Genomic DNA, 27,170 nt, shown 5'->3' with positions numbered 1-27,170 from the left:
GGGACTTTTATCCATTATTTGTGTAAGTTACAATTTATTCAATTGGCATAAAAAATTTGGTTTTGAATTTGAAAATAGATAGTCAAATGTAACAACTTATTTTTTGACACAAGATCAAGTTTTCTTTTTTAAATTTTATTAGAAAAGTTATTGTTATTGTTGTGTCTGATCAACATCAAATTTTCCTTAAACAATTGTCAAAAATTACAAGGCTGTAATATTTAATGACATCAGAGAGAAAATTTTGGCTATTCTTTGAGGATAACATTTGATTAATGCAACTGATCATGATCTAATCATTTGACTTTTATATCTTATAAATTAATCCTTTGCGGCATCACTGTAACCTAATCTCATTGACTCAACTACAAGCTCTACCTACACCTGGCAAACCCGTTGCTTAATATTAGAAACACTTCGTGAGCATACATAAAAAATTAACACAGCAAGATTTCTCTTCCTAGAGCAATGAATCAAAGCCTGATTCAGGCAGCATGGAATGGGGATGTCGATGAACTGCTTAAAGAGATCGACAAAAACCCATCTATGCTTCATGCTGTAGCAATGGAGGGTAGTGAAACTCCATTACACATAGCTTGTTTCGCTGGACATGTCAACTTTGCAGCGACAGTCATCAAACTGAAGATAGAATTTTCCAGGGATCTTAACCAAGATGGTTTTACCCCTTTGCACATAGCAGCTGCTTGTGGGCATACCGAAATTGTTAAGGAGCTTCTCAAAGTTGACCTTGGTTTGTGTTTGATTAAAGGAAAAGACAGAAAAATTCCTCTCCATTTCGCTGTGGTCAAAGGTAAAGTTGAAGTTGTGAGAGAGTTGCTTTTGGCGAGCTTGGATTCTGTAGACTGCACGACTGCGCGACTTGAGACACCCCTCCATCTAGCAGTGAAGAACAACAAATTCGAAGCTTTCAAAATTTTGATTCAACATCTGAAGAAAGTCAACAAGGAAGATCTTCTGAATTCTAAGGACATTCAGGGGAATACAATCTTGCACCTTGGCGTTTCAATGAAGCAATATGAAGTACGTACACTTTTGTCTATTGTACCTCAAGTCTTTACGAATTTTATGATCAGAGTTTATACTTTTGATAGGTGGTTGACTTTCTACTAAACGGACAAGTTACCAGCAAGGGGAAGATTGAGTTGAATTCCTTAAACAAAAGAGGTTTAACTCCTCTTGATATGCTACTAATGTTTCAAAGTGAAGCTGGTGATCGAGAAATTGAGGAGATTCTCATCAAAGCTGGAGGTTTAAAGTCTGAAAACCTGCAATCTCCAACATATACCCATATAGAAAGACCAAGTCATATTGACACAAGACATGAAAATCCTAGATCTCCAGCTAGAAATCTGTCAGACTACTTTAAGTACAATAATCTAAAAGACTCTCCTAACATGGTAAGAAATACCCTTCTCGTGATTGTTATACTTATCACCACTGCAACGTATCAACCCGCACTTAGCCCTCCTGGAGGTGCTTGGCAAGACGATTCAATTCCATCCACAAATCATACGATTTCTACTAAATCTCACATTGCTGGAAAAGCTATTATGGGTACTAAAAATCCGATAGCATACAGTATATTCTTGTTTGCCAATTCAGTGGGGTTCTACACATCAGTTCACATGATTTACGTACTCACTGCAGCTTTCCCTTTGCAGTTGGAATTGCGGATTTCAATGTTTGCAATCAGTGTAACCTACGCTACTTGTATGAACGAGATCGCACCAACTAATTACATAACGTTTGGTTTTATTGGCATTTCGATTGCTCTCCCATTTGCGATACCATGTACCATCATGCTGCTTAGAAATTATATGAAGAAGCCTAGAAATGTATTACCTGAGACAAGCCAAGAAAGGGTCTGAATTGTAAGTGGTTTATATATAGCATCCATTCAATAGTTGAACTTCTCATATATGTAAAAGATATTTGGCTCCTGTTGTCTGACTATGGGTTATGAACCTTGCTATTTACTTTTATTATATTGTTTCACTACTACCACGTCTAAAGAATACACAAACTATGGGTTATGAACCTTGGATTATACTTGTGTACATCAAAACTATATGAGCAGTGAAATGCATTTAAACTTGCTACGTACTTATGTGCTTTTGAATTGGCCCAAATTTCCCTTCGTGGGTCTTGAATGGTACCCATCTCTATTTTTTTTTTTTTTCAAATGACCTATGTGGGATACTCACATATTTCTATCTTATTTCAATTGGTTAAGATTTTTAATGCCTAACTTTTCCACTAGTTTAATTTGAACTTCATGTGAAAGAAAATATATTAAACTTGAAGTTGTAGTGGAGTATTAATGTTAGTCCTCATTTTTCCTCGGGCTGCTGTTGTTGTTTTGTCTTCGATGGGAAAATACAATGAAATAAAATTATCAGATGTAGTATTACATTTTAGTTACGCAGCTACATTTGTTTTGTCTTTTAATGAGAAGATACAAAGAAAGGGCAGATTCATGGATTCAGTAGCAGCCCAATCAAAACTGAAATTTAAATCATCACAAAATGTAGTACTAAAATGAAGACAAAACAACAATACCAGCCAATTAAAAAATAATACAAAACGACAATACATCAACGCCTAGGAAGGTGTTATGTCTGCACATTTCCATGAACAAAAGTATTGATATTATTTGCATCGAGGACCACATTGGAATGTAAACGTCATAGCTCATCGTCACCTAGCAAGCAAAATACCACGTAATTAATGGAGGACACCATTTGAGGCTTCGTAGGTTCAAACTTCTGTGGACCCGATTACAAGCTTCCTTGTAACTTCAGTTGACTCAATTACAAGGTCTTTGTACATGCACCTGGCGTGCCAATTTCCTTATATAAACTCTTTGTTAGCGTTTGCATGTAAAATATATCAATATAGCAAGATTTCTTTTCTCATAACCTAATAACCATGAGTCAAAATCTAAGTCTTCCAGAAACAAAACTTGAAAACCCTCATACTCCGCATAGAGATTGGTTAGACAATAGAGTATAAACTCAGAGGCTCTTCTATCGAAATTAGGAATACCCTTCTTCTGGTAGTTATACTTATCACAACTGCAACATATCAAACCTCACTTAGTCCTCCTGGAGGAATTTGGGGGGACACAGGCGATAGTAATTTACCGAAACCCGCCACAACAAGAATTTGGAGTATTAGGGACGTCGCTTTTTGCGACGACATGAGCAATAGCGGCGACACCAGAGTAGACGCGTTTGGTGTCGCCGCTAAAACATAGTTGTCGTCGCTAATAGCGTCGTCGCTAATAGCGTCGTCGCTAAAGATAATCACCGGCGATCTGTCGGAGACACGCTACTTTCAATCCTCACCCTTGGTTCGGCAAATAATCCAACGGATAGGGTTTGTTCCTGTGATAAAAGGCATTAGAGACGACTATTTTAGCGGCGACATGTCGCCGCTAAAGGTGTCGATCCGTTGACCAACCTTAAACCAAATACTGGCCCTACGATGCTTACCCAATCCAACGGTTGGGAATCGCCAGAAAGCGCGCGTATGCTTCCCTCCAGTTTGTCGCCGCTAATGGCCCTACGATCCTTTTAGTTCCGGTTCGTCTTTCCCAGACTCCATTTGCTCCCATTTGTTTGATTCCACGGCGATCGTAATTATCTCCGGCGACGACCACTGATTTCCACCGCTGATTGGGCTCCAAACTCGACTCCCACCCCCGATTTGCCTCCAAAGCCGAGTCCCACCACCTCCTCAGCCGACTGCCGCCAAATTTCCGACTGGAACTTCGATTTCCTGTTCATATCTCTGGCGAGGTTTGTTTTCAAGACCAATTTCTCTTTCAATTCTTCTGTTAACACACATAAAACCACTGATTCCTATTTCAAGTGTTTTTTTTTCTCGTTCCAGTCGGAGACACCGACGACTGCAGCTTCACCACTGCATTTACCTTCGTTTTTCCGGGCAAGAAGAGGTTAGTTTCATTTGATGGTTTGATAGTTTGTTGAATTGTTCATGACTTAATTTGTTTGTGACTTAATTGTAGGATGTTGATGTGAATGCTTTTCTTCAAAACCCGGCTTTTGTGACGGCCATTGGAGACATTATTCGCTCGTTTAAAAACCAAGTCAACGAGGAAAACAACGATGGAGAGGACGGTGGGGAAGACGAAGACAACTAGTATTTCTTGTTTTATGATATGGAGGATGTTATTTTGGATTTGGAAAATAGTTTATGTATGATATATATTAGATGTTTCTTTGAGATTTATTAGATATGGTATGTTTGATGTTTGTTTGGAAAATAGTTTATGGAATATGGTATGTTTGACGTTTTTATATAATGTGGTATGTATTTATTTATGTATTTTTATCAAAACTGCATTTTATAATATATATAAATTAATATTATAAAAAATAAGTTTTTTATCAAAAAAAAAATTAAAAAAAAAACATTAGCAGCGACGCCTTTAGAGACGACTACGATCAATTGCGACGACATGGACCTCCGGGGATATTTGCCGGAAAAACTCCGGCCGGTAGCCGGAATATTAATAGAGACGATGTTTTTTGCGACGATAGTGGTGTATTAGGGACGACATGTATTAGAGACGACAGTATTAGAGACTAAAAGGGGCTATTAGCTACGAGCCAATTGCGGCGTCGCTAATACCTTTAGCGATGACAGGCGTGATCAGTTGCAACGATTTTTGTCGCCGCTAAAGGTTAGTTTTTTTGTAGTGCGCAGAAGATGGTAGTCCTAGAACTAAACACCATTGGGCCGGAGAAGCTATTATGGGTACTCACAGAAATTAAGCAGCATATGCTGTATTTGTTATTACGAATTCCTTAGGGTTCTACATGTCAGTTTACATGATTTACATGCTCACCATTGATTTCCCTTTGATGTGCGAATTGCAGATTTCAATGATTATATTAACTTTAAACCATGCTAATTGCACCTATGCAGTTGTGCCATCTGATTACAAAATGCTTCGTGTAACTTGCATCGTGATATTTGCGATATTTGGGATACTAATTACACTCTTGGGGTTTAGATTTTTGGGTAGAAGAAGGAAGTGGTTCAAATGAATATCCAAGCAGTAGTTCTATTCATTATGAATTTTATTGTATCATGGTGTACCCTTCAAATTGGTATACCACCTCTTGTTTCCTTTCCTATTGTAACATTCTAGCTTCTTGCTGGTTTTTGCTTTCCTGTTAAAAACACATGTAACTGTGGTTGCAGACAAATACAATAAATGAAAGATACTTCTTTAGAAAAATATTCTCTTTCGTTATATATTTTCCTTTTTTATTACTTTACCTAATTTAAGAAACAAATGCTTAGAGTCTCGTTATCAATAAATACAAGGCATTTCTCATCCAGATTAAGTCAAAAATCAGAAAAGTCAGCTTTACCATCAAGAAGATGACATAACTGTTCTTGATCCCTATCAGAGTCCACATTACGGTGTCCCCCGCTTATATATTCATCCTCAGTGATAACGGTAGAGAATCCAGGAAGCATAAGCACGACTTTCTCAATCTAGAACTGCCATTGAAAACCTGTATTTAGAGCTTCAGAACTGTTAAAATTTATAATGTTTATTTTCAAACTAACATTTTAGTTTATATTGTTTAGTTTGTTTTATAAGAGGGTGTTTCAGGTAATATTGAAATATTGAAGGAGTAAATATGTTCAGTTCGTTTTTTAGCTCGGGTTAATGCGCGGGTCTTCGGGTAGAAGGTGACCCGGATATTTAAAGATCTAAGCAGCTTGTGATGGTTTATTATTCATTCATTCAGATCACAAACGCTCTCGTTTTCTCTCGTTTTAGGGTTTACTTAGTATTCAGGGTTTTCTCTGTATTCTTGATATATAAGTTTGTTGTTCTTAATCATCTTTTAGATTAGGTTGAGTGAACTATTATTGAGAGTAGTATAGGGCTTGTGTAGTGAGGTTGTGTTGTAAGTCTATGAAAACCACCTGTCTGTTAGTCCTAAAATGATATAATAGATGGTGATGTTGGGTATCTTGAGTTTTTACAAGTTTTTACATGGTATCAAAGCTTTAGGGCTCCGATTCTAGTCTCAGATCGTCTATCAACGCTTCATCATCGCTAAATTGAGGTAACTTTTTTGGTTTCCTTTCTTTTGTGTTTTCTGCTTTGTTTGTTTCTCGATCTTCGTTACTGCGAGTTTTCTGATTTGTATTGCAGAACTTCAAAGATCGGATCTCTTGTTTGCTTGAAGGCTTTGTATACGGCTGGATCGGTCGGTTAATCTCACAAGATCTGAAATAACTCTCTAAGGGTCGGATTTCATCACCGATAAACCTTAGTAGAGAACGGATCTGAGAGCCGATCGGTTTTTTGTCTATTGATTATCATTTCCTCTCAATGTGAGGATTTATTGTTCCTTTTCCTGTTGGTTGTTCTGATAAGATCTTGTTTTAGGCCCCGACATACTGTGGTGACCATCTGGACTCTAAGGCTTTCACTGATATCTTTGTTTGTTTGATTTCTTGCAAATATGACTGATTATGGTGTTGAATCTTCTGGTGGGTCTGGGGCTAAACCAGATCCTGCTGTCAACTTTGATGATCCTTTATATGTTCATCCTTCAGATTATACTGTTACTAGTGTTATCAGTTTCAAGTTGTTAGGAACTGAAAATTTTAGGATCTGGCGTAGTTCTATGGATAGAGCTTTGAAGGCTCGTAATAAACTTGGTTTTACTGATGGAACTGTGTCTAAACCTGTTAATGATCCTGTTAAAGAGTCTAAATGGGAACGTGCCAATGTTATTACTTGTTCTTGGATTCTTGGTTCTATTTCTGAGAGTCTATATGCTAACTGTAACATACACGTTTTGAAATCGTGTTATGTAATTTGAAAAGTAAATAATATTATGAAATATTATGTGAAATTGAGTGTTGAGTTCTAACAGATAGTTTTTAGTAGAAATGAAGTAAAACTATGTTTAGAATCACTCATAAAATATTGGAAGTCTTATGAGATTCCAATTAAAAGCCAAATAGTGAAATTTAGCGAAAATATAAAATTTGAAATAAGTAATATTTTATTATTGAAAGTTGTAGATAATCTCGTTAGAAACATGTAGGCAAAAACCTCGTTGAAATCCGAGTTATAACGAAGAAGTTATGACCAATCGAAGATCCACAATAAAACCGGCACGGTGCCGAATGACGTAAAAAGTGAGTTTTTGATAAACTACTTTTTAGCCTTAGTGATCTAAATGAAAGTCGTAGTATTCGTTAAACCGAGAATTTCGATAAAAAGAATGCCAAAATCTGACTTCGTATGAGGAAGTTATGATTTTTACAAGTTTCAGCTTAGCAGTAGACAGCTAAAAACTCGAATTTTAGATCGAGTGATTTTTAGCCGACACGACCTAAACGAGAATCGAAGGTCTCGTGATTAGTAGTACAACGGTAAAAAGTCTGAAGAAAACGGACGTCGGATGAAGAAGTTATGAATTTTTAACGAATTTACCAGTCCCGGTCTGTTAAAAATAATAATATAAAAATAAAATCAAAATTTTCCGACGAAGTCTAAGCGAAAGTTGTAGAGCATAATTTTCTCTACGCGTGCATATAAAGAACGTCAAAAACGGAGCTCGTATGAGAAAGTTATGGATTTTACAAGATTTGGCACAATTTTCTAGAAAAATCGCATGAATAGTGATTGCCACGTCACCCTTGCTCGAAGTTGGCCACGTGTCCGAAGCTGCTGAGTGGCAGGTCCGAGAAGCGACGTGTGTCGCACAGGTGTCTAAAGGAAGCCACGTGATCCTCGCATGCTCCCACGTGATCTGACCCTCGTGTAAGCTCCTGATTCGACCGAGGAGGAGGCCCAATCCGAAGCAGCCAGCTCTCCGGCCGAAGCTTCGCCCTGTTGCCGCGTGTTCCGAGCCTCGCACACATTCCCCCCTCTCCTCGCTTCAGATCTGAGGCTCGCACCTATATAAGGTGTGCGAGACCTCCCGGTTAAGAGTTTGAATTTTGGCCTTTCTCACCCATTTTCAACATTTACTTTCATTCTAACTTCCCCCGAAGCCCCGGTACTTATTCCAAAGCCCGAAGCGTGCCCCGAGATTCCCGAGAAGCCCGAAAAATTTATCTTTTCGGATTCGAAGCTCTACCTTCGCAGAGCCCGGTTTTCAAGAAAACTCCCGGTTTTCAACGACGAAAGTCATATTTAGAGCCGAAGTGATGCCCAAATTATTATTTTGACCCCCGGTTAATTCACGGTGAGTTTAATATGTAGAAACAATTGTATGTTATGTGTTATATATGCTATGTGCTTTCCCATGTTATCATCTCGAGTTGTTGTATCCGCTATTTTTATAGCAAGGCTGTACCTCTGACTTGAAGTGTATGACATAGGCATCACTTGGGTATTGGTATGAACCATTGATCATGAAGTGTATGACATAGGCATCACTTTGGCTTCGATAGAATAATATTCCTGAGTATTTTCCCGTGTTATTTTTATTTCTGCTATTTATGATAGCAAAGCTATACTTTTGACCATGTGATCAGTTTAAGAACTCAGATTCACAGTGGTACTGGTGTGTAGCCTCTGGCCATGTAGAGCATGTCCCCCAGTAAGTGAATGACTCTATTCTATGGCATTGGCAGAAGGTTAGACAGGGCGTGAAAACCTGAAATCTACCTTAATGTTAATCAGAAATTGTTTGTCTTCAGTGCCATTTGGGCCGAAGCGTTATTGATGTTTATCAAGTATGGAAATTGTTATGTCTCAATGATTGTATATCTTTGAATCAAATCAATAATTGTTAGGGAAAACTTATCACATTATGCCTTTGTTGTTCCTTGCTCCTATTTGCTTCTTCCATATTGGTATATATATGGCATAACGTTATATTGTATCTATTATTGAACTCACTAAGCGTTATCGCTTACCCCTCCCATTGTTTTAACATAATGCAGGCAATAAGCACCCAGTATAGTTGGAAGACTTAGAATAGTTGTAATATTATTTTTTTGTATTTTGGTTTAGGTTTGTATAGATTTACAATATCCTGGGTAGTCATGTAAAATCTTAAAACATAGTCGGTTTGTATCCAATCTTTTGTAATGACTTTATCAATGTAAAAATATTATTTTATGAATATGCATGTAGCATGTTATGGAGTAACTATATTGTCAAGTATGAAAGTTTGGGTCTTTCAGAAATATGAAAGTATAGAAAGGGGTTCTTTCAATCATGGTATCAGAGCAGTGGTTTAAGTAAACTAAATCCCATGGATTGGTATTTAGACTTAAACTATTGGAAGTTCAATATATGAACTGGAATCATTTTAAATATATGGATACAAACCATAGGAAACACTTAAGTGGGGTATTGGGTAGTGATAAACCCTAGTATTCTAAGACATTAACTTACTTCAAAAATTTTAGAGAATTAGTATATACGAACTAGGAATTTTGAGAATTTCTAGATTTAAACATGAATTGTTAAGTGAAGATGATACAATATGTATCTGGTATATTTTAGGTTGAATACCTAATGGGGTAAGCACTAGAATATTAAGAGGAGATATGCCTTATATTCTATTAAGTGCTAAATGATAAGTAAATATAACATGCTTTAGGTTTCATACCTATATTGCTATTACTTGAGAAAGTTTAAGGTCTGTTGCCGACCTTGGTTTAGAAAATTTTATGTTTAGAATTCTAAGAATTTTCGTAATAGAATTTACATGAAATTTTTCGAAGTAATAAAGATACTTATGATAATTGATATTGATAAGTTTATTGATAAACGATCGAAGGATATCGTCAAATAATAAATATGGAATATTATCGTAAATAGTGTATTAATACCTATAAAGTGGTATTATGCATTTAAAATATGTAAGATAATATAATAACATCTTTGGAAGAAAGATGTGCGTTTGAAATACATTTGGATGAGATAAATGTTTTGGCATAACCGATGAAGTTGTTCAACCGCTGTCCAGATTAAAGTAGTGATAGTTTATAGAGTCGGAAGAACCGAGGGTGGTGATAAATACTTCAACAGTATTTAAATTAATGTAGTAGAAGATTTAGAAGAATTAAATGAAGATCAAGGAAAAGGCTAATGAAGTTTTTAGACTTATTAGGCCAAGACTTTGTGATGAAGTATGTAGTTCGAGTAGTAACCCTATACAGGATGCTCATACTTAGTATTTAATAATACTGAGTGATGATTGACTTCTATCACATCCTTATGGAAGTTCCATTGTGTGTTAAGCCGACTTTAACATACAAGATTGGGATAGTGAAATAGGTTATTCGGTTGTGAAAAGGCTGAGTGGCTTACTTGTTAGAGTAAGGTAGAGTACTTAGTTGAAGAAGATATACACTCATATTATTATAGGAGAAGAAATGTTGTAATTAGGAATGACAGAGAACCAAGTTGAAGCTAGTAGAGCTTGCTGAGATGCAGCTATAATGCAGACTTCTTAGGATAGACTCCTATGAAGTAGACTTAAAAGATACAACCATGAGAAGAAGACTTACTCAGATACAGGAATGACGATGTCATGAAAGGATAATGAAACCAACAAATATGCATGATGGTTTTCATGAGTTAGAAGATGATGTAAGTAGTTGGAAACTATTTGTCTTTACACAGCTAGAGGAAATTTTGGGTGTAGTATGTGTTACAGAGTAGACACTACCCGAGAAAGAATTTATATGAAGAAATGGAAGTAAAATTTCTATCGACCTATGGAAAAGTATTAGGATATATTAAATCGAGCATATTCATGAGAAGAATTTTAGAAGGCGAGTATAATTAATCCAATATATGTTTGATAGAAACGCGAAAACCCTAGTTGAGTCTAGGAGAAATTGTTGTATGTATTTGTTCGAACACACTCAGGTGTGAAAAATTTGCTTTGTGAAAATTTTGAATGGTGACTTGGGAACTGCGAGACAATACTTGGGACGAGTATGAGTAGGTGTGAATAGTAGTAGAGGCCTATACTACTGGAAGCACAGGACTCACGCTTGGATCAGGCAAAGTCACAAGGTTACCAAGAAGCTAATAAATGATTCCGTTTTATTAATGTGTGTCGTTACCTTCGTTTCGGTAATGACTAAGAAGATAATTATCGTTCAAATCTTAATGTCATAAAGAATCGAGTCCGATTAGTATAAATCCGCGAAAGGAGTTGATTGGTTCAGAGAACCACGTCTTATATAGTGACGAAACTTCAGTAGGAATACTGAAGAAGTAAATGGTCGAGGTAGTCGATAGAAATATAACGATCTTCATTAAAGGATTGAGCAATTATTAGCTAGAGATGTGACTGGCTATGTGGTGTTACTGGCCACAAGAAATGTTTCCGCCCTACTCTTACTAGTCAAATGACGGGGAGTCAAGTTTCCGTTCAACGATCAAAGAGTACTCCAACTAAAAAGGAGGAGGTGCCAAAAGCTAAAAGATGTGTATGTCCGAAAGCACGAATTAGAGATATGTGGTGCTATTCTTTCTATTTCGAAGCATCCACGTGTTGTTCAAACTCTTTTTGTTTTCTTTATTCCATCAGCTTGATTCGTTCGATCTGATTCTAATACAAGAGTTTGGTTCGTTATGTGTCTTGTGCGTTATAAAATCAAAGGTCATTAGAATAAGACCATTCGAGTTGTTGTTATAGCAAAAGTAAAGACCTTATCTTGGGTTTAGTCTATAAACCAAGAAGGAGCAGGAGTCTGCAATGAGAATTGAGTTTTAACTCAAAGATTAGGATCGAAAGCCCAATAGAGAATGATGAGCGGGTGCAGGTTTGAGCACTGCTAGTAATTAAGAAGTTTGAAGAGTTTGACAAACCAAAAGTTAAAAATCGTATATTTTAGATTACCACGGAGGAAGTAAGTTAGGACTCGAATGTTGTGACTAGTAATTTTCTTGTAAACTTTAGATCTTCTCACATCTTATTTGATTATGATGCCTCAGATTCTTTCGTGCATTATAAATTCGCACATTCTTTTCAAATTGCTTGTTACGCAATTGTCCAATCATTTCATATAGATAACATAGGAAATATATTATTACTTGCTGATAAAGTCTATAGAGATAGTGTTATAGGAATTGAAAGTTATAATCTTCCTGCTAACCTAATTCCTATCTTTGATATTATTCTCGACATGGATTGGTTGTTAAAGAACTACGCAGATCTCTTGTGCTACGAAGAGATGATATGCATCCCTATCGAAAGGGAAGATTCTATTTATGTCTATGGTGAAAATAATAAATTTCTTTCTTAAAAACTCGTAAATTTATGTCGAAGGGATATTCTACTTTTCCGGCTTATACAGTTAATACCTTGAAAGAGGAGAAGAAAACTGTGAATGATAGCATTTGGATAATTTTCGACCGGGTGATGAAGAGTGCATATATTCTCGCCACACGTGAAACGGCTCTATTTGAGAAATACGCGTAAGTTTACTTAGACGAAATCATCGCGATACATGGTGTGCCACTAAAGATTATTTCCGATCGTGATACTCGCTTCACTTCTCACTTTTGGGCTAGTATGAAAAGTGAATTGGGATCTCGAGTTGCTCCCAACATAGCTTATCATCCCCAGACCGATGGTTAGACGGAGAGAACAATCCAAATAGTAGAAGATATGCTTCGTGCATGTGTCTTAGAGTTCGGTAGTAAATGTGAACAACCTTATGTTGGCATAATGTAGGACAGAAAATCCTTGGTGGTCCTGAAATGATTCAAGACACCACTGATAAGATTCAAATTATACGAGAAAGAATGAAAGTAGCCCAGGATCGACAAAATACCTGTAGAAATGGAGGAGACGATCCATAGAATTCCAAGTGGGTGATACTGAAGGTAACCCCGTGGAAAGGTATTATGAAATTTGAGAAGAAAAGGAGATTGAGTCCTAGATTTGTTGGACTTTTCAAAATTATCTAACAAGCATACCGCTTGGAATTGCCTGAAGATTTGGCAGGTATTCATGATGTATTTCATGTAAGATATCTACGTAAATGCTTGAGCATATATGATGAAACGGTTCCATTATCCAAGATGAAACGAGATAATAAACTTATACTTAGGGAAAATAAGAATGAGATAAGAGCGAAATATCCTCATTTGTCCACATCGTTGTGATTTCGGGGACGAAATCCTCAAAAGGAGGAGGTATTTGTAACATACACGTTTTGAAATCGTGTTATGTAATTTGAAAAGTTAATAATATTATGAAATATTATGTGAAATTGAGTGTTGAGTTCTACCAGATAGTTTTTACTAGAAATGAAGTAAAATTATGTTTAGAATCACTCATAAAATATTGGAAGTCTTATGAGATTCTAATTAAAAGCCAAATAGTGAAATTTAGCGAAAATATAAAATTTGAAATAAGTAAAATTTTATTATTGAAAGTTGTAGATAATCTCGTTAGAAACATGTAGGCAAAAACCTCGTTGAAATCCGAGTTATAACGAAGAAGTTATGACCAATCGAAGATCCGCAATAAAATAGGCACGGTGCCGAATGACGTAAAAAGTGAGTTTTTGATAAACTACTTTTTAGCCTTAGTGATCTAAATGAAAGTCGTAGTATTCGTTAAACCGAGAATTTTGATAAAAAGAACACCAAAATCTGACTTCGTATGAGGAAGTTATGATTTTTACAAGTTTCAGCTTAGCAGTAGACAACTAAAAACTCGAATTTTAGATCGAGTGATTTTTAGCCGACACGACCTAAACGAGAATCGAAGGTCTCGTCATTAGTAGTACAACGGTAAAAAGTCTGACGTAAACGGACGTCGGATGAAGAAGTTATGAATTTTTAACGGATTTACCAGTCCCGGTCTGTTAAAAATAATAATATAAAAATAAAGTCAAAATTTTCCGACGAAGTCTAAAGCGGAGCTCGTATGAGAAAGTTATGGATTTTACAAGATTTGGCACAATTTTCGAGAAAAATCGCATGAATAGTGATTGCCACGTCACCCTCGCTCGGAGCTGGCCACGTGTCCGAAGCTGCTGAGTGGCAGGTCCGAGAAGCGACACGTGTCGTATAGGTGTCCGAAGGAAGCCACGTGATCCTCGCATGCTCCCACGTGATTTGACCCTCGTGTAAGCTCCTGATTCGATTGAGGAGGAGGCCCAATCCGAAGCAGCCAGCTCTCCGGCCGAAGCTTCGCCCTGCTGCCGCGTGTTCCGAGCCTCGCACACATGTCCCCCTCTCCTCGCTTCGGATCGGAGGCTCGCACCTATATAAGGGGTGCGAGACCTCTCGATTAAGAGTTTGAAATTTGGCCTTTTTCACCCCTTTTCAACATTTACTTTCTTTCTAACTTCCCCCGAAGCCCCGGTACTTATTCCAAAGCCCGAAGCGCGCCCCGAGATTCCCGAGAAGCCCGAAAAATTTATCTTTTCGGTTTCGAAGCTCTACCTTCGCAGAGCCCGGTTTTCAAGAAAACTCCCGGTTTTCAACGACGAAAGTCATATTTAGAGCCGAAGTGTCGCCCAAATTATTATTTTGACCCCCGGTTAATTCACGGTGAGTTTAATATGTAGAAACAATTGTATGTTATGTGTTATATGTGCTATGTGCTTTTCCATGTTATCATCTCGAGTTGTTGTATCCGCTATTTTTATAGCAAGGTTGTACCTCTGACTTGAAGTGTATGACATAGGCATCACTTGGGTATTGGTATGAACCATTGATCATGAAGTGTATGACATAGGCATCACTTTGGCTTCGGTAGAATAATATTCCTGATTATTTTCCCGTGTTATTTTTATTTCTGCTATTTATGATAGCAAAGCTATACCTTTGACCATGTGATCAGTTTAAGAACTCAGATTCACAGTGGTACTGGTATGTAGCCTCTGGCCATGTAGAGCATGTCCCCCAGTAAGTGAATGACTCTATTCTATGGCATTGGCAGAAGGTTAGACAGGGCGTGAAAACCTGAAATCTACCTTAATGTTAATCAGAAATTGTTTGTCTTCAGTGCCATTTGGGCCGAAGCGTTATTGATGTTTATCAAGTATGGAAATTGTTATGTCTCAATGATTGTGTATCTTTGAATCAAATCAATAATTGTTAGGGAAAAGTTATCACATTATGCCTTTGTTGTTCCTTGCTCCTATTTGCTTCTGCCATATTGGTATATATATGGCATAACCTTATATTGTATCTATTATTGAACTCACTAAGCGTTATCACTTACCCCTCACAATGTTTTAACATAATGCAGGCAATAAGCACCCAATATAGTTGGAAGACTTAGAATAGTTGTAATATTATTTTTTTGTATTTTGGTTTAGGTTTGTATAGATTTACAATATCCTGGGTAGTCATGTAAAATCTTAAAGCATAGTCGGTTTGTATCCAATCTTTTGTAATGACTTTATCAATGTAAAAATATTATTTTATGAATATGCATGTAGCATGTTATGGAGTAACTATATTGTCAAGTATGAAAGTTTGGGTCTTTCAGAAATATGAAAGTATAGAAAGGGGTTCTTTCACTAACCATTCTTGTTCAGAAAGTGCTTATGATCTTTGGAATGATTTAAATGAAACTTATCATAAAACAGACGGTTCTGTTATTTTTAATGTCCATCAAAAAATTGTGTCTCTTTCTCAAGGTAGTTTGTCTTTGTCTGATTATTTTAGTAAACTAGATTCATATTGGAAAGTTTTTGATGGGTTAACTAGTCTTACTGAGTGTACTTGTGAAGTTGCTGATAGTTTTAAGAGTCATTCAAAATTAATGTAGTTAATGTAGTTTTTGAGTGGTTTAGATGATTCTTATAATCAAGTTAAGAGTCACATTTTGTTAATGGATCCTCTTCCTTCTGTCAAAACTGCTTTCTCTTTAGTATCTCGTGAGGAGTCAAATAAAAAACATGGTTCTAATTCTTTAAATTCAAATTCTAAGAATTCTGCTTCCGCTTTTGTGTCTAAGTTTGTTGATCAGAAAAAATCCAAGTCCAAGGGTCAAATACCACAGTGTAAAAATTGTGGTCTTAAGGGTCATTCTATTGATAAGTGTTTTAAAATCATTGGTTATCCAAAAGATTACAAGCCAAGGTCAGAAGTTAATAATCAAAATAAAACCTTTTCTAGTAATTCAACCTCTGTTTTTTAAACTGAATCTTCTAGGTCTAGAGCTGGTGATAATTGTAATGATTGTCATTTTTTAACTAATGAGCAATATTCTAAGTTTCTCAGTCTCATTGGTGATAATAAGCAAGGGTTAGATGATACATCTGTCAATGCCAACATGGCAGGTATTTCATGTAACTCATTTCTTGATAATAAATGTTCTAAATGGGTTGTTGACTCTGGAGCTAGTCAACATATGATTAGTTCTGAGTGACATCTTCAAGATTCAATTGATGTTTCTAGACTTAATCTAAGGGTTAGTCACCCTAATGGTTCTTCGGCTCAAATTAACAAAATTAGGAATATGTAGTTGTCAAGTTCTCTTACACTGTTTGATGTCTTTGTTGTTCCAGATTTCAATGTTAATTTGTTGTCTGTTCATAAGTTGTGCAAAGACAGCAAATGTAATGAACATAATTTTCATATTCAGGATTCACAGTCCAAGGGGACGGTGGAGACTGGTAATCAATCTGGTGGTCTTTATTATCTTGATCCATATATAGCAGGTAGTAAGTCCTCTGTTTCAAAGAATGTTTGTTGTGTGTCTAAATATACTTGGCATAGTAGAGTTGGTCATCCTGCTGACCAAGCTTTAAACATTCTTAGAGATAAACTTAATTTTAGTAATGTTTCTCTGCCACCGTGTGATGTTTGTCATAAGTCTAAAAAGACCAGAGATGCATTTCATAATAGTTGTCATGTGACAAAGTCTCTTGGTGAGCTTATTCATCTGGATGTGTGGGGACCTTATAGAGTTGAATGTATAAGAGGTTTTAGGTTCTTTTTTACTATTGTTGATGATTACTCTAGAGCTACTTGGGTTTTTCTCCTTAAGTCCAAAGAAGAAGTTTTTCAAAATTACGTGGTATTTTTTAATATGTTAAAAAACCAGTTTCAAGCTTTTGTTAAAACTATAAGAACTGATAATGGTACTGAGTTTACAAATTCTCATTTTAAAACTTTTAGTGATAATCATGGTATTGTTCATCAAACTTATTGTGTTTACACTCCACAACAGAATAGAGTTGTGGAGAGGAAACACCGGCATATTCTCAATGTTGCTAGGTCTTTAATGTTTCAATCAGGAGTTCCATTAAAGTACTGGGGTGATGCTATTCTCACATCTGTATTTTTGATTAATAGAATTCCTTCTTCTGTTTTGAAAGGACTTTCTCCATATGAGTTAGTTTATAAAAAGTCACCTAACTTTGATAATCTTCGTGTGTTTGGTTGTTTGTGCTTTACTACTAATCTAAATAATTCTGATAAGTTTTCTCCTCGTTCTGAAAAATGTGTCTTTATGGGTTATTCTTTAGACAAGAAAGGATATAAAGTTTTGAGTCTTGATTCAAATTTTATGTTTGTTTCCAGGGATGTTAAGTTCTACGAATCTGTGTTGCCATTCAGAATTGAAAATCCTATTTTTAGTAGTCCTAATGATGTTTCTAGTAGGTTTGATCCATTTTCCTATGATGATCCTGTATCTTGAAACATCCCAAATTTCGAGGCCAAAATTTTCATTTTAAAATTAAGTATTTCACAACTCAGTTTACCAAAACAGTTCCCATGCCATGTCATTGTAAAAAGAAACACAACAAAGTGTCTGAAAATCATATCGTCAAGAGTAAAATAAATCAGAGTTCATTCCCAGAAAACTCTATGCGGAAACCATGTGTGTGTGATGCGCTGCTACACCGCCGTCTCCTTCCCCTTGGATGAAGAAGTACCTGAAACCAAAACTGAAACTGTAAGCACAAAGCTTAGTGAGTTCCCCCATCATACCACATACCATACAAACACATAGCATACAAACTATCGGGCAATTCTGGGGCGCCCGTCCTACCCATGTCAAGCCATTCTGGGGTGCTGACCTACCCATGTCAAGCCATTCTGGGGTGCTGACCTACCCATGTCAAGCCATTATAGGGTGCCGACCTACCCTCCGGTCTATCTCAACCGAACACGGGGACTATTTCACCCCTACTACTAACACATAATATCATATCATAATCATGTTGTCAGACATATCTGGGGAGTCCGACCTACCCATTGGCCCTAGCGACCGGATTGGAGACTAGTCCCCTACTACTGATATTATCTCACATAACGTAGCAACTAGCATACTCACATATCTAGCAATCTAGCATACTCGCATATCCAACAATAATAGACCAGAAAATTATCACAAAGATAATTATCCCAACTAACAATTACTAGTGGGACGGCCTTGGTGCCTAAGACCCACTTCTATTGGAAGGTAACTCACCTCGATGTCGTGTAGTGTCTGAACTGTCCTCGGCGTGAAGGTCGGCTCTCCTCGACTCCTCAATCCCTACACGACAACCTTCAAGTCATCAAACCGAACATACAACCCAACCAGGGTCAATACCAAAACCAGGAAAAGTCAACATTGGTCAAAGTCAACATCCAGTTGACCTGACTTGCCGAGTTGGTCTACTAACTCGTCGAGTCCATGCTCCACTAACCCGATCCAACGCCGACACCACTCGTCGAGCCTTGCGAGAACTTGTCGAGTTCTCCTTCATTCAAACCATCAGGACGGTCTTCATCCGACTCACCGAGTTGTATGAACAACTCGTCGAGTTCACCTTCATCCTATGAATATGTCCAGTCTGCGACTCGCCGAGTTGTATGAACAACTCGCCGAGTCCATCCTCAAGGGTTGGGAGATTGCCTTGGACTCGCCGAGTCTATTCATACACTCGTCGAGTCCCATGATTCCCAGGTCCCTTAACGAGTCTAAACGTTTACGGGACTTCCTTCCTGAACCACTGGTCCAACCACAGAAGGGATTTAGTGGTCATTACACACCGACTCGCCGAGTTCCAAGAACAAATCGTCGAGTCCCTTCTTGAACCTTACTATGCAGTCGATTTAAATGGGTCTTAACACATCAAAACCATAGATCTGGCCTCCTAATGTCCATTTTATACGAAAAGTTCCATACTTGGTGTACATGCATGGGGTTTTTGGCTCAAAAATCCATAAAAGGGGCTCTACAATGTGCATGGGGCTCTCATGGCCATAGAGTTGGCACCTTTATGCCATGAGACCCCTCCAATGACTCAGATGTGAAAGTAGAACCCCATGAATCATTTCCCCAATCCGAAAATGGCTTAGAAAGCCCTAAATGCACCCAAAATTTAAGCCCTAAAGATGAACAACCAAATGGAAGACCAAAACAGGGGCATTTACCTTGATTGAGCTGAAGATGGAATAAGATCTCTGGATCTACAAGCCCCAACTTGAATTCCCAAGCTTCTTCCTTCCTTTCAAGCTTCAAAAACCACCCAAAAGCACCAAAAATGGCCTTAGATCACTCAAAGCGGCTAGGGTTTCGATATGAGGTGTTCTTGGAGCATAAGGGACGGTGGAGGCTGCAATAAGACGTTTAAATAGGGTGCAAACCCTCAAATTTAGGGTTTCATCCAAACAGCACGTACTCGCCGAGTCAGCCTACCGACTCGTCGAGTAGGTCACTTAAAATGTCCGCGGATCCCGACTCTACTCGACGAGTTGGGCCTCTAACTCGTCGAGTCCTAGAGAAAAACATAAGAATACTTGAATTAACTGCGTACCGGTACCGGGAAATAGGTGTTACAAATCCCCCCCACTTATTCTAGACTTCGTCCTCGAAGTAGGCTGCTCGATCCAGAAAAAGCTCAGGGTAATGCTCCCTCATCTCGTGCTCCGGCTCCCAGGTCCATTCCGAGCCCTTTCGGTGCCGCCACTGCACCTTTACCAGCTCCACTCTCTTGTTCCTCAGATCCCTTGACTTCCTGTCAAGGATTGCCACTGGCCGCTCGATGTAGTTCAGGCTGTCATCAACCTGAATGTCCTTCAAAGGCACCACTGCCGAATCGTCTACCAGGCATTTCTGCAACTGGGAGACGTGAAATGTGCTATGAATCTGACTGAGTTCGGTTGGCAGATCCAGCCTATATGCCACCTTGCCCACCCGGGCTACAACCCTGAAGGGTCCAATATACCTGGGGCCTAGCTTGCCCCGCTTCCTGAATCGAATGACGCCCTTCCAAGGCGACACCTTCAGGAGCACCATATCCCCGACCTGGAACTCCAGGTCTGAACGACGCTTGTCGGCATAGCTTTTCTGCCGACTCTGTGCAGTCTGAAGCCTTCTCCTGACCTGCTGAATTCTTTCTGTCGTCTTCCCATGACCCACTGGCCAACCTCACCCCAACATATCAGGGTCCTGCACTTCCTCCCGTATAACATCTCAAAGGGAGGACGGTCGATACTCGCGTGGTAGCTGTTGTTGTAGGATAATTCAGCCAACGGGAGGTAAGTATCCCAGCTACCACCGAAATCTAGTACACACGCTCGCAACATATCTTCCAAAGTCTGGATAGTCCGCTCGCTCTGACCATCCGTCTGCGGGTGAAATGCAGTGCTAAAGTGCAGACGAGTACCCAACTCTTCGTGGAACTTCGTCCAGAACCTGGAAGTAAACCGCACATCCCTGTCGGAAATCACGGAGACTGGCAGTCCATGCCGAGCCACCACCTCCCGAATGTAAATGTCGGCCAGCTTCTCGGCCGATATACTCTCCTGGATCGGTATAAAATGGGCGCTCTTGGTCAACCGATCCACAATGACCCATATGGAATCTACTCCCAACGCGGTCCTGGGAAGTTTGGTGATGAAGTCCATGGTAATATCTTCCCATTTCCACATGGGAATATCCAACGGCTGCATCTTGTTGTGTGGCCTCTGGTGCTCGACCTTGACCTTCCTGCAGGTCAAGCACCGCTCCACATACCATGTTACGTCCCGCTTCATGCAGGGCCACCAATAGTCAAGACGAAGATCCTTATACATCTTCGTCGTCCCGGGATGAATAAAAAACCTTGATTTGTGCGCCTCCTTCATCAATATCTGACACACGCCTCCATGATAGGGGACCCACACCCTACGGTGAAGGGTCAACAACCCTCGGCTATCATAGTTGAAGGAGGAAACCTGACCCACAATACGCTCGCTCTTCCGGTGTTCCTCCTTCATTGCCTCTTGTTGGGCCTCTCGGATCTGTTCCAACAGTGGAGTCACTACTGTCATTCTCAGACAAATGTCCCTCATCGATGCTGCCTTGCGGCTAAGCGCATCAGCCACAACATTGGCCTTCCCCGGGTGGTAGAGGATCTCGCAATCGTAATCGTTTACCACATCAAGCCTCCGACACTCCCTATTATTCAGATATGGCTGGTCAATGAGATACATCAGGCTCTTGTGGTCCGTGTAAATGGTACAACGAACCCCATAGAGGTAATGACGCCAAATCTTGAGGGCGAAAACAACAGCCCCCAGCTCCAAATCATGCGTCGGGTAATTCGCCTCGTGAGGCTTCAGCTGCCTTGAAGCGTAAGCTATAACATGCCCTCTCCGCATCAATATCGTGCCCAAACGTGAGAAGGACACATCACAATGTACAACAAAATCCTCCATGCCCTCCGGCAGGGCTAAGATTGGCGCCTCGCACAATCTCTGTCTCAAGGTCTCAAACGCATCCTGCTGCTCAGGCCCCCAGCAAAAGACCACGACCTTCCTCGTGAGCCGGGTCAGGGGCACGGCTATCTTGGAGAAGTCCTGAATGAATCTCTGATAGTAGCCTGCCAATCCCAGAAAGCTCCGAATCTCAGATGGAGACCTCGGATCCTCCCATATCATCACGGCCTCCACCTTGGCCGGGTCAACCGAAATCCCGTTCTGATTGACAAGGTGCCCCAAAAACTGCACCTCGCACAACCAGAATTCGCACTTGGAGAACTTCGCATACAAGTTCTCCCTCCTCAAGGTATCCAGAACCTCCCGCAAGTGCTCCTCATGCTGCTCTCGAGTCTTGGAATATACCAAGATGTCGTCAATGAAAACTATCACAGACCGATCCAACATCGGTCTGCACACGCGGTTCATGAGATCCATGAACGCGGCAGGAGCATTGGTGAGCCCGAAAGGCATCACCACAAAATCATAGTGACCATAGCGCGTCCGAAACGCGGTCTTCTGCACATCCTCCTCTCTGACCCTCATCTGATGATATCTCGAATGCAGATCAATCTTGGAGAACCAAGATGCTCCTTGTAGCTGGTCAAAGAGGTCATCAATCCTCGGGAGTGGGTAACGGTTCTTCACCGTTACCTTATTCAGCTCCCAATAATCTATACACATCCGATGCGACCCATCCTTATTCCTCACAAACAGAATCAGGGCTCCCCAGGGTGAACTGCTCGGTCTAATGAATCCCTTGTCTAACAGCTCCTGCAGCTGTGTAGACAACTACTGCATCTCAGGAGGATCCAACCGATACGGTGCCTTGGCTATCGGAGCTGCACCAGGGACTAGGTCGATCCTAAACTCTACCTGCCTTTCCGGAGGTATCCCAGGTAACTCCTCAGGAAATACATCCGAAAGCTCTCGTACCACGGGCACATTGCCCACCGTCGCCTTACCCACTTCCCGGGTATCCATAACATAGGCGACAAATCCTGCGCAACCCTGCAGAAGGTAGCGCCTAGCTCTCGCTGCTGAACATAAAGCCGGTCCTCGTTGTGGCCTCTCGCCCTGAATCACCAGCTCTCCCCCACTTGGGGTCCTGATCCGTACCAACTGCTGCGCGCAGTCAATCACTGCCCCCATTGGGGCTTAGCCAATCCATACCAATAATAACCTTTTTCCCCCGCAAAGGTATGGGAACCAAGTCTACCAGGTAACGTTCCTCGAACAGCCTCAAAACACAATCTCGGTAGACCTCTGATGCTCTCCCTGACCGGTCGTCGGCAATCTCAACCTCTAAAGGGAAATCTAACATGCCCTAAGACTCAGGAAACTTCTTGCTAAGCACAAGAGAGACAAACGATTGGGTAGCACCTGAATCAAACAATACCTGAACTGAGATACCGTTCACATGGAACGATCCTAAACAGGGCACATACATAGCATATCAAAATCACAGCGACATAACATAAAAGCAAAAAAGAGAAATCGTACCCGTCACCACATCGGGTGCAACACGTGCCTCCTCGGCTGTCAGCTGAAATGCTCGGCTCCGCACCATTGGAGCTTCTACCTTGGCCTTCCGGTCATTCGCAACCCGCGCTGTCACTGGGGTCGGCGCCGCCGCTGCTGCTGTCGCTGCCGTCAATATAGGGCAGCTGGCCTTCTTATGGCCCCTCTGATTGCAATGGAAGCAAATTAGGTCTGACATCTGCACTGTGGGGGCGGGGGCAGTACAATCTCTTCCAAAGTGCCCAGTCTTGCCGCACTTGTAGCAGCCGGTCGATCCCGCTCTACAAGCTCCCTCATGCGGCCTGTCGCATTTCCTACAGCGGCTCTGGCCTGGTTGGCCCTTCGACCTGACATCGGATCCCTTGGGTTTCTTCCCCGAAACCCCTGTCACCTGCTCAGTCTCTGCTTTCCTCTTCCTGATGTGGTCCAAATCGAGCTCCCTCTCCCGTGCCCTGGCAATCATAGACTCCAGGGTCGGGCAGGATGAATAGCTGACATGCTCTCGAATATCAGCCCTCAACATATCTTGGTAGCGGGTCTTCCGCATCTCCTCATCTCCCGCATACTGGGGTACCAACAATGCTCTCTCCCGAAATTTGGCGGTGATCTCCACCACACTCTCCGTAGTCTGCCTCATATCCAAAAACTCTCTGGCCAGCTGCTGAAGCTCCACAGCCGGCGCAAACTCAGCCCTGAATCTGGTCACGAAATCTGACCACGTCATAGCCTCGACGGCTGGAGCTCCCAACGAGTCACCAACCGACTCCCACCAGTCTCTAGCTCTATCCCTCAAACATCCCATAGCAAAGCGGACCTTCGACCCTTCCCAGCAGAAGCTCGTCAACTGCGCAGACTCAATGTTTGCGATCCATCTCCTGGCAGCAATGGGGTCCTTCACGCCATGAAAATCCGGCGCACCACTCCCTCTGAAGTCCTTAAAGGACAGTGTGCGCGTACCCGCTTGGCCAGACGCCAATTCACTCCTGAATGATCGGAGGCGATCCTCCATCAACTCGATAATCCCCTCCTTGATCGCCCGAAAATAACCGGGGTCGACTCCAGGATACCTCTCGTGATCTCAGACGCGATGAACTCGCATAGCCCGTCGTCAACCTGCTCGGACCCTGCACCCGAGCCCGATCCTGACCCTGATCCAGAACCTCCTGCTCCATGTCGTGTGACCACCATACTGAAAATAAACATGCAATCGTCAGGATCATACATACTCTCGAGAGGTCTCACACACTCTCCAAGTTTCCTGGTTCCATATCGGCCCTCCCTGACTCTAGTACGGATCCTCTGCTTCCAGTAGTACGAGCCCATACTACCTTCCACATCTATCCATACTTTCCTTAAGGATTGCCTCAACTTCGCCAAGTCCCTCAACCAATATCCCTTTCCAACTAATCTCATCCTAGGCTCTCCTAGGGCACTCTTCGACCTACTCTCCGCCATCAGCTGCACTAGGAGTCCCTACCACCCTTCCCCAACTAGCTTGCAGATACTGTTACATATCCGCTCACTAGTTAGTTAAAGTTAGTCAGGACCCCTATAGCACAAAGCAAGCAGCATTCGTGCATTGAGTAACCACATCAAGCATAACCTAACCAGGCTATCCTACTGTTGACTAGACTGTCCTAGCATACAACTCATATAACATGCATTCAAGGCATCCTCCTATATCCTTAGCCCTACTCTAGCATGCAGTTCTCAGAATCATATATCAGGCATACAAGGCATCCTCCTAGATCCTTAGCCCTAGTCTAGCATGCAATTCATATATCACATGTCATAACATAACAAGTATGGGTATCTTGGGGAAAAATTACTTGAGCTCGGCCGGTCGCACGCATCACACACCTTGTTCTTTCTCAAATTCCTTAACTTGAATTTTAGAAAACCGTTTTCTATGTGAAAAATCTTTTAATCCCCCGGTTTGAGTCCAGACACCCCCGAGGGTGTGTCCGAATCCCTCAAACCAGGGCTCTGATACCAACTTGAAACATCCCAAATTTCGAGGCCAAAATTTTCATTTTAAAATTAAGTATTTCATAACTCAGTTTACCAAAACAGTTCCTATGCCATGTCATTGTAAAAATAAACATAACAAAGTGTCTGAAAATCATATCGTCAACAGTAAAATAAATCAGAGTTCATTCCCAGAAAACTCTATGCGGAAACCATGTGTGTGTGATGCGTTGCTACACCGTCGACTCCTTCCCCTTGGATGAAGAAGTACCTGAAACCAAAACTGAAACTGTAAGCATAAAGCTTAGTGAGTTCCCCCATCATACCACATACCATACAAACACATAGCATACAAACTATCGGGCAATTCTGGGGCGCCCGTCCTACCCATGTCAAGCCATTCTAGGGTGCTGACCTACCCATGTCAAGCCATTATGGGGTGTTGACCTACCCATTTCAAGCCATTCTGGGGTGCTGACCTACCCATGTCAAGCCATTCTGGGGTGCCGACCTACCCTCCAGTCTATCTCAACCGAACACGGGGACTATTTCACCCCTACTACTAACACATAATATCATATCATAATCATGTTTTCAGACATATATGGGGAGTCCGACCTACCCATTGGCCCTAGCGACCGGATCGGGGACTAGTCCCCTACTACTGATACTATCTCACATAACGTAGCAACTAGCATACTCACATATCTAGCAATCTAGCATACTCGCATATCCAACAATAATAGACCAGACAATTATCATAAACATAATTATCCCAACTAACAATTACTAGTGGGCCGACCTTGGTGCCTTAGACCCACTTCTACTGGAACGTAACTCACCTCGATGTCGTGTAGTGTATGAACTGTCCTTGGCGTGAAGGTCGGCTCTCCTCGACTCCTCAATCCCTACATGACAACCTTCAAGTCATCAAACCGAACATACAACCCAACCAGGGTCAATACCAAAACCAGGCAAAGTCAACATTGGTCAAAGTTAACATCTAGTTGACCTGACTCGCCGAGTTGGTCTACCAACTCGTCGAGTCCATGCTCCATTAACCCGATCCAACCCCGATACCACTCGTCGAGCCTTGCGAGAACTCGTCGAGTTCTCCTTAATTCAAACCATCAGGACCATCTTCGTCCGACTCGCCGAGTTGTATGAACAACTCGTCGAGTTCACCTTCATCCTATGAACATGTCCAGTCTACGACTCGCCGAGTTGTATGAACAACTCGCTGAGTCCATCCTCAAGGGTTGGGAGATTGCCTTGGACTCGCCAAGTCTGTTCATACACTCGTCGAGTCCCATGATTTCGAGTTCCCCTAACGAGTTACTTCCCGAACCACTGGTCCAACCACAGAAGGGATTTAGTGTCATTACACACCGACTCGCCGAGTTCCAAGAACAAATCGCCGAGTCCCTTCTTGACCCTTACTATGCAGTCGATTTACATGCATGAGGTTTTTGGCTCAAAAATCCATAAAAGGTGCTCTACAATGTGCATGGGGCTCTCATGGCCATAGAGTTGGCACCTTTATGCCATGAGACCTCTCCAATGACTCAGATCTAAAAGTAGAACCCCATGAATCATTTCCCAAATCCAAAAATGGCTTAGAAAGCCCTAAATGCACCCAAAATCTAAGCCCTAAAGATGAACAACCAAATGGAAGACCAAAACAGGGGGCATTTACCTTGATTGAGCTGAAGATGGAATAAGATCTCTAGATATACAAGGCCCAACTCGAATTCCCAAGCTTCTTCCTTCCTTTCAAGCTTCAAAAACCACCCAACAACACCAAAAATGGCCTTAGATAACTCAAAGTGGCTAGGGTTTCGATATGAGGTGTTCTGGGAGCATAAGGGACGGTGGAGGCTGCAATAAGACGTTTAAATAGGATGCAAACCCTCAAATTTAGGGTTTCATCCAAACAGCACCTACTCGCCGAGTCAGTCTACCGACT

General features: G+C 40.9%; 1 protein-coding gene and 1 long non-coding RNA gene across 3 annotated transcripts; both read left to right on the top strand.

Annotated features, from left to right (window-relative positions):
- The first annotated feature begins 366 nt into the window (after positions 1–366).
- On the top strand, positions 367–2,003 carry LOC145160570 (ankyrin repeat-containing protein BDA1-like). 2 transcript variants are annotated; one of them, XM_079079836.1, is made up of 3 exons: positions 367–1,041; positions 1,113–1,575; positions 1,683–1,961. In XM_079079836.1, exons 1-3 carry the CDS (start codon positions 469–471, stop codon positions 1,754–1,756), a joined length of 1,110 nt encoding a protein of 369 aa, XP_078935962.1. In that variant the 5' UTR covers positions 367–468; the 3' UTR covers positions 1,757–1,961. The 2 variants fall into 2 exon arrangements, with proteins under 2 accessions (XP_078935962.1, XP_078935952.1); XM_079079826.1 differs by having other exon boundaries at positions 1,113–2,003.
- A 921-nt stretch (positions 2,004–2,924) lies between these two features.
- Positions 2,925–4,331, top strand: LOC145107223 (uncharacterized). The gene is made up of 3 exons (XR_013707757.1): positions 2,925–3,821; positions 3,916–3,979; positions 4,052–4,331. It is a non-coding gene; the product is annotated as an uncharacterized LOC145107223 (long non-coding RNA).
- Positions 4,332–27,170: the final 22,839 nt, after the last annotated feature.

This window comes from Lactuca virosa, chromosome 1, assembly GCF_052849685.1.
Source record: "Lactuca virosa cultivar CGN04683 chromosome 1, Lactuca_virosa_CGN04683_v6, whole genome shotgun sequence".
NCBI classification, from domain to species: Eukaryota; Viridiplantae; Streptophyta; class Magnoliopsida; order Asterales; family Asteraceae; genus Lactuca; species Lactuca virosa.
This window is presented reverse-complemented; position numbering and strand designations above follow the sequence as displayed.

Excerpts from the sequence above, each read along its gene's own strand:
- LOC145160570 (XM_079079826.1), top strand. The coding sequence starts at position 469 with ATGAATCAAAGCCTGATTCAGGCAGCATGGAATGGGGATGTCGATGAA. Across the intron at positions 1,042-1,112 it reads TTTCAATGAAGCAATATGAA|GTGGTTGACTTTCTACTAAA; the intron begins GTACGTACACTT and ends TACTTTTGATAG.